The sequence below is a fragment of the Juglans regia genome, chromosome 9, assembly GCF_001411555.2.
Source record: "Juglans regia cultivar Chandler chromosome 9, Walnut 2.0, whole genome shotgun sequence".
Classification (NCBI taxonomy): domain Eukaryota; kingdom Viridiplantae; phylum Streptophyta; class Magnoliopsida; order Fagales; family Juglandaceae; genus Juglans; species Juglans regia.
This window is the reverse complement of record NC_049909.1, coordinates 24,225,206-24,233,171: the sequence shown is the minus strand read 5'-3', so window position 1 is coordinate 24,233,171 and position 7,966 is coordinate 24,225,206. Positions and strand designations below refer to the sequence as shown.

Genomic DNA, 7,966 nt, shown 5'->3' with positions numbered 1-7,966 from the left:
GTGAAAAAATAAAAAGAGAGTTTCCAATGTGAAAAAATAAAAAGAATGGGGTTCTTTAAAAACAAAATAAACAAAATGACAAAAAAATTGACATACATCAGGTTCTAATAATTGCGATGTACAACTTTGATAATTTAGCATGCAAAATTCAAAATCACTTATAATTCTTCTTAAAAATCACTATAATATAATTCTTCTTAAAAATCACTATAATTCAGAAGGTCGGGGCCGGGAGGGGGTGAGTTTCCAATGAACAAAAAAACACTCAACGAGGTTCTTCAAAAATAAAATAACAAAAAACCTGGCAAAGCCGCAAACATGAAGGAAGGAAGAGGAGTCAGGGACCGTAAATTAAAAGGAAATAGAGGGTAAAGTTGTACTCTTCCAGCATTGCACTGGTCTGTATGGACGAGGGAATTCCGAATTACTTTTCTGTGCTGCGAGTCTAATCTGTTGGATTAGTACTTGGTAAAACCGTATTGGATCCCAATCCCTTGAAAGATAATGTTCCTCGCTACACACGCACCAGAGTTCAAACACCGCATCAGACAAATTTTCCAAATTTTCCGTCTCCTCCCTCTCCCACCCCTCAATTTGGAAAACCAAAAGGTCAGATCTTTAACTCAAAGATCTCTAATTCTCCTTAGAGTTTGACTTGTGTGTTCTGCAACATATGAATGAAAGGTTCCTCGATTAGGTAACTGTTGGTTGGGTTTGGGGTTTTAAGTTGCGGGTGGTAGGTACCTGGTAGCAGCACTTGAGCTCGGCATTCTGGTATTGTGATTTGGGAGGTGGGTTTTGCCCTTCCTCTGCTATAAGAATACATTTCCTTTCTTTCTTTTGTTAAGATTTAATTTTCACAATGTTAGTGGATCTTTTTCTCGGAGCACGAAATCAGGATTTTTCAACTTCTATTACATGGGGTGTAAATTAAGATCATCTTCACAAAGCACAATTTCGTATGCATCTTAACCCAGTTACCGGCATACTGAATTGATCCTCAGAGAACAGCGGAGTCCTTGGTTATCTGGATTTCCAATTGTTTTGTTGTGAACTACAGATAGTTTACGTCAAAAACAAAAATAAGAGACGAAAACATGCATCCCCGACATCGTAGTCCTGGAAATGGGTATAGGTCTAGTTCCATGGGAATGGGTGTAGCTGCCTCTCAGATCTCCCCTGAGGGTTTGATGGTTAGAGGCCATGGAGGGTTTTACGGCGGCTCCGAATTCAGGAACTTCGGTCGTGGTTTTGGGCGTGGCCAGGGCCACCCTAAATCATATCAACAATCACCACAACCACCCCTGCGTAAAGGTGACATCTTTATGGAAGCGGGTCGACTTGCAGCCGAGTATTTGGTTTCTCAGGGATTGCTACCTCAAAGCGCACTTTCGCCTGTTAAGTGGCAAAACGGTAGTTTGAAGAGGCAGTTGGGGGAGTTTCAAGAGCTTAGGCCTCAGGAGGGAGACCAATTCTCCCTTCCACCAGAGGGCCGAACATCTGCCCTTGCCCGATTGTCGAATTCTACTTCTGATGCTGGGTTGGGATCGAAGAGAAGGCTTTTAGGTGATATTAATCCCAAAGGAAGAAGAAGAGCAGCATCATTCCGAAATTATAGCTCGGATTATGGCCGAGACTACAGAAGGAGTGGCTCATGGTCTGATAGACTTAGGTCATCCGCTGACGTTGAGGGTGATGACAATATTGCTTCTGGACAGTACCATGAGGAGGAGAAGCAATTTGGTAAAAATGTCACTGATGATCTGCACATTGGTGGTCGAAGTGAATTAGCACCAAAAACTGAGGATGCTGGTGATTTGGAATTTGAATTGGATGAGTATCAGTTCCAAGATGATGATATGCTCATAAAGGCTAGTTCTTCTAGTACAGGGAAAGATCTCCAACATGAGGCTAATGGAGAATTCCCTGCAAGGCCTTATGATTTCAAGAATATGAATGTGGGAATAGGAGAGGTGAAGCATGGCACCAGCAGTGATGAGACTGACAAACAGGGTACCAAACAAGAAGTAACCATCCAGGATAGTGTTGTGGATGGAAATTTCTCAGACAACACCAGCACTGATTTACTAACACTCTGTAAATTTTCCAAGGTGCCCACTAGAACCCGCTCTTCATTGTCGCATAGGGGCTCAAAGGTTGACCCTGTTCCAAAGATTGAGGAGGGAAAAGCTCCTGATATGCGGCCTCAAAGAGGATCTGAATGTTTAGTTGACAATGCCCCTGTTGACCCCTCCTTGGTTGATGCTCCATCAAGTAAAATTTATGATTCGAGGTGTATTGAATCTGAAGTTGCTAGGGCTCAATTTGTGTGTTCTGCTGAAAATGTGGTCAAAGTAGATTCTGCAGATGATATTGAGCAGGGTGAATTTGCAACTCAGTCTTTCTCGGATATGCAAAATAGGCAAGAACCACCAGTACTGCCTGGTTTTCCAAGTTGTGGCTCCACTGTTAAGGAAAGATGCGAAAAAAGAGCTCTAGAAGATGGTGATATCAGGGAGGGAATCAAAAAGGCAAGAGAGAGGACTCCCTCTCAGGTAACAAAGGCTGATGAGTATCTCCACCTTTCTAACTCCAGTGAAAAGAAAGAGAGCTCACAGGAAGACAGGGCTTCACCTGGTGAGAACATGATCATGGCTTTAGATCATGAGAGCTTGGAGAATGATTCTCTGTTCACTAAAGCTAGGACTGAACCATGTGTTGGGTATGCAGAAGAGAAGCAACTTTTTCCTGGTTCATTTAAAATCTGTGACCTTAATCTCGGGGGAGCTTCTGAAACCAATGAGAATCATGATAATGATCCGATCCATATTTACCATTCTGTTTCCAGAAACAGAAAAGAACCAGCACCAATTGATGTTGACTTGTCAATGAGTAACACCAAGATATCTGGTGAATACAGTAGACATGTCACTGATGCTAAAGAGATTGAAGTTATTGATTTAGAAAATGATTCTGCCCTGGAAGATAAGGCCTTCCATGATGCAGCAAGAAAGTAAGTTTCTTTATCAGTATGTCTCTTCATGCGGATATTGATTAAATTCATCAATTTAAATAAAAGTGATTGCATAGACTTGCCCACAGGAGTTGTTTTTAGAATCATTCCCTGTTGCCCTATAGCATTTTTTGAGTGCGCCAACTGCACCTGATACTTCATGTATTGTTTTTATATCTTGTTGTTATTGATTTGCTGGTTTTTGGATTGTACAGGACAGAGACTGTGTATATGGGCCTTGAGGGTTTCCCTAACAATGCATCGAATGCCAATGATATTTCTGTCATTCAGGATGGTTATGGGCTTATGATCTCAGAGCTGCTCGCAGGTGATTTTTCCAATTGTTCTTCAGTACCAGGGGATGTTACTTCAATGCAAAGCGGGATGGGCCTTCCCAATGGAGAGGTACCACCACTAACTATTGATAACTGGTTTACCTGCATATTCTGCACACAATGATCTTATTGCAGCTGTCGCCTTTGCCGGCCTGCCGTTTATGGTTTAGTTTTAATGTATAGTCATGCATGTGCCTTGACCACCTTGATGAGGTAACTTACATTTTTTCACTGCTTGTTTCAGGGGTCTCTTGCTGATGATGATTCCATATATATGTCCCTGGAAGAAATACCATTAAGTATGCCAGATATTTAATTTCATGGTTTGTTTTCTTTTAAATCTAGAGTTTATATGGTTGATTTGCCTGAGGTGATGTTTGATTCTTTGAATGTCATGTTAACACAGTGTTAACTGCATTTTATGCGTCAAACAGATATCAAGATTGGAGTCATGTATTTTAGTTTTGTGCTTTTCTGGCTGAAATTGTTTTCCTTCAAATGTGCCTCTCTGCAGAAATGTTCCTTATTTTTAAGCCAAGGCTACAGTTCAATCTTGGAAACAAGAGAGAAAAGAAAATGCTTTCAATTTGCTTGCTCGTCAATCATTTTTATTTTCTGTTCCCCATTCTTTCTAAGATCCAAATGAACTCTAGAGGCTCCAAGGACATGTGTTCCTTTTCTTTCATTGATTTAGGAGCATGGGTGGTGATAAATCGCAACCAAGTCCTTTACTAAGCCTATTCTAGTTCTTAGCTTGTATTTAGGTGTTTTCTCTTGTATACTTCATGTGTACTAGGGCTATGCCTATTTACTTGTCAATAAAATCTCTTATTACTTCCTTTAGTAAAATGAAGATTTTGATGTCTAGAATTTGAGAATAAGTAATTTAACTCTTTTGATATTATTTTATAGTTTAAATTGTTTTTGAAATTTGTCGTTGAATATTTGTCGAATTTAGTAGTGCATGCTATTACCTATCAAAAAAAGTAGTTCATGCAATTTTTAGTAAGATGTTGCTTAGTAAGTTTTTTCTTTGGAATGTCTATAGACCACCTAGTAAGTTGAATTTTGTTTTTAAAGTTAGCATTTGATGTAAGACCTTGACTGGTCATGCTTTTTATTCCCCTATAAATGTCAATGAGAAGTAAGATGGGAGAATTCTTTGTCAGTAACTTATAAACAAAAAAGTTATCTTGCTTCTTGGAGTTGAATGATTCCTCCCAAGAATCAAGTGTGTTGTGACTGTGTTGAGTGGCATCCACGATCAATAGTGAAGTCATTTTCTCTATGCCTGGTCTAGTGATATCCCAACTACATCAAATTGGTATTAGCAGGTTCTGATTCTTGTGAGGGATTCATGTCGAGGCATCAACCTCACACTGCTTCTGTTCAGAAAGCATAGTCAGAGGTTTTATTAATGAGATATGACTGTCACAGGTCCGGGTGTAAAAAATTGTAGTGGACCCAAAAAAAACCAACCAAACCAGCCGGTTTTGACTGGTCTAGAGTTTTCCAAATTTTTGCTCTTTGGTCCGATCCCAGGGTGTGGTTTTTTCACCCTGGACCAACTGAAATTATGTATACTATTTTTTAAATAATATTTTATGCATTTGGTAAATTTTTAATGTAATAATGTAAATTGTAACCAAATAATTATGCAATTTTTTTAACCTAATTAGCTATGCTTAGATATTAGTATGTAAAATGTTAAGAACTTAAGATAGGCTACTAACTATTAACTTATATTTTATATGTGAATGCGAATGTGAACGTTGATAACACATACTATTAACATTATTAATTTATTACACTTAATTAAAATACTTTTGTTGTTAAGTATATATTTTTAATATGCTTAAGTGCTTGCAAGTATGATCCATGATCATATATAAAATGTTAAGATAGCCTATTAAGTATTAACTAATTGTACACTATGTCTCTTATTGATCAATGATAAATTGATAATAAGCATACTATTAAATGTTAATATTATTAATTTATTACGCATAGTAACTTAGTTAGACAACATAGACTTAAAGCACTCACTGAATTTATGATTTTATCATCTAATACAATTGAAGATAGCCTATTAAGTATTAAGTATTAACTAATTGTATTCTATGTCTATTATTGATCAATGATAAATTGATAATAAGCATACTATTAAATATTAATATTATTAATTTATTTAAGACCGACTGGACTGATAGTAACCAGTCCGGTCCGGTCTATAGCTCTCCACAGTTGGTTTCAGTGTGGGAAAATGGTGGACCGACTGAATCGGTCAGGTCCAAACAATGCCTCCATGAGGCACTTGTGTGTTTAGTACTCATGAGGCACTTGTGGATTTTCGATCTCTCACCAATTTGTCGTGAATGCCCTAAAAACTTCAGCTAGGTTCCATTTATTTTATTGGGGTTGGTTGATTTGTTGTTTTTCAATGTTTGTCTTCGTGAATCTTATAAATCACTTGAAGGATGAAACAAATAAGGTGAAAATGTCCATCTAGCTCAAGGTGTAAAGTGCAAGAGAGGAGGGAAGATAAGGGAATTAACTGGTCAAAATTAATAATCTATTAGAAAGGAAGCTCCAAACTCCAAAGGCGAATCTAAGCATGAGTTCTTTTCAACCCAAAGAGTTCTCCTGTTATAAATGACATGTGCAAGGATGTAGAAACTCGAGGACGGGTTATTTTCAATCAGGGGAAAATGGTGCACGAGTAAGGGTACTGACAAACGATGACCAAGTTCTTTAATAATTGAAGATTCTGATGCCTATAAATTGATAATAAGTCCTTTTTTTAGCGTTAGAGTATTCATTAAGTTGGTTTGGAAATTGTCTTTATTTATTTTGTAAGTTGAGGGATGTATGGGAATGTCTAGTTATTTGAACTTGGGTTTTGAGTTTGTTAGCATTTAGCGACATTGACCACTCATGCTTTGTAATCACTATTAAATATCGGTGAGCAATATGAAGTTGAGAAAAGTGTCTTTTAAGTGATTCCTTCTAACAATCAAATGAGGGGCTTGGTCTCTTTGAGTAGCATCTGCTTCCCCCAGTTGAGTGGCTTTCTGGAACTATTCCCTTTCTCTTGGCTGAAACCTCTGGGTCGAACCACCCTTAGCATATAAACCTGCATGGATACGTTATTTATGCCATATACATTTTCTAATAGATTACATGCATCAAGCTGGAGATGACGGACATGTCCATTTGGAGTTGTGTTGACCACATCTTGACCTAAAGCCTGATAAATAGACACATGGAGAAATTCGTTAGCTTGAAAGATATGTTGGCCCCAAATATTCGATCATCAATTCTATAGAGCGAGGCATAGACGAAGCTTTTTTTTTTTAAATTGGTAAACAAGAATTTTATTGATGAGAAAGATAGGTCTGGAAGAGGACATTTTGATTCTATTCAAGAAACATCTTTGCATCATAGAATCTTGCCTCAAGCTATGTGTCTCAACTAAATTTCTTGTGTAATGCGGATGAAGAAATTGCAATTACACCTTGATGAATTGATTTGAGTTCTATGAATATGTTACAGGTAAAATCATCACATAACACATCAAATCCCTATTTGAAGGATATTTGTATTTGTCTAAACCAACTGTTGCCTGAGAGAATTAACTTGAAAGAGCTATAGTGAAAGGATGTAAAATTTCTTGTACCATGTAAGCCATGGACCTGGAAGTTGTTTTATTTAAGATTCAGCTGGTCATGAATGCCTCACGGTTTTTAAACAGAAAGGTTGAGGACACTCCTTTCAGGTTGCTGATTTCATTTTAGAATAACTTGCAAATATGTTGGACAGACCCCTGTCCTGATCTGTTATTTCCTTCGAGTGTATATTGCATTTATGGCATACCATCGGTTTGTGGAGTCTTGTTGTAGGGAAAGTAACCTTTTAAATTGTTACATATGCTTTTACTAAACTGTCACTTGCTGTAGTGATGAGCATTAAATATGAGTTTTACTTTGTAATATTCTGCTATCTTCTGATCCCCTTATGTTGCATTCTGTAGGCTTTTTGCCAGCCTGGGAGCAGCAACAGCCACGGGACTATGAGAAGCCCTTCTAATTCAACTATTCCTCAGTTCTCTGGAAATATGTATTGGTATGCTTTGTTTTGTTGGGACCATTTGCTCTATCCACATGCAAGGTTTCTAATTCTTCTTACTTGTCAGCTGTCCAAATGCGATATTGTATCACTATTCACTAACATGGCCTGGTTTGAGGTTTCGCACGGTGAAACACTGCATCATCACGCTAAGCAAAAACCCCTTTGATAATGACTTTTATCCATCCATACATACATGCTCATGTGCTACCTTATCCAGAGGATATCTTTTCAAAAATCGGATGACATGCCTGGATGCTTTGACTGTTGTCAAAGACTCAAAATCTATCTTACTGAGATCCGCATCGTCGTCATTGACTGGTGCGGAGACTGGATTTTTCCGTAAATAATATTAGTGTGATTGGATTGAAAGCATTTCTCTAACTTGATTTATAGTGAATTCCAATTCTCATGAGTTATGCTACTTACAGGTTAGTATGTAAACACACTTATGGGTTCTATGAGAGACTGACATTTATAAAAAAAAATAAAA

General features: G+C 37.8%; 1 protein-coding gene across 3 annotated transcripts; it reads left to right on the top strand.

Moving 5' to 3' along the window:
• The first annotated feature begins 394 nt into the window (after positions 1–394).
• Positions 395–7,688, top strand: LOC108995059 (uncharacterized protein At4g26450). 3 transcript variants are annotated; one of them, XM_035693931.1, is made up of 5 exons: positions 396–791; positions 899–3,013; positions 3,229–3,418; positions 3,593–3,647; positions 7,379–7,688. In XM_035693931.1, the coding sequence occupies exons 2-5, from the start codon at positions 1,098–1,100 to the stop codon at positions 7,432–7,434; spliced, it is 2,217 nt and encodes a 738-aa protein (XP_035549824.1). In that variant the 5' UTR covers positions 396–791; positions 899–1,097; the 3' UTR covers positions 7,435–7,688. The 3 variants fall into 3 exon arrangements, with proteins under 3 accessions (XP_018826108.1, XP_035549824.1, XP_018826098.1); XM_018970563.2 differs by having other exon boundaries at positions 395–3,013; positions 3,593–3,671; XM_018970553.2 differs by having other exon boundaries at positions 396–3,013.
• Positions 7,689–7,966: the final 278 nt, after the last annotated feature.

Bases quoted from the DNA above. Each gene is read 5' to 3' on its own strand.
- LOC108995059 (XM_035693931.1), top strand. From the start codon at position 1,098: ATGCATCCCCGACATCGTAGTCCTGGAAATGGGTATAGGTCTAGTTCC. The intron at 3,014-3,228 runs GTAAGTTTCTTT...TGGATTGTACAG, and splicing joins TTCCATGATGCAGCAAGAAA to GACAGAGACTGTGTATATGG. The intron at 3,648-7,378 runs GTATGCCAGATA...TGCATTCTGTAG, and splicing joins CCTGGAAGAAATACCATTAA to GCTTTTTGCCAGCCTGGGAG.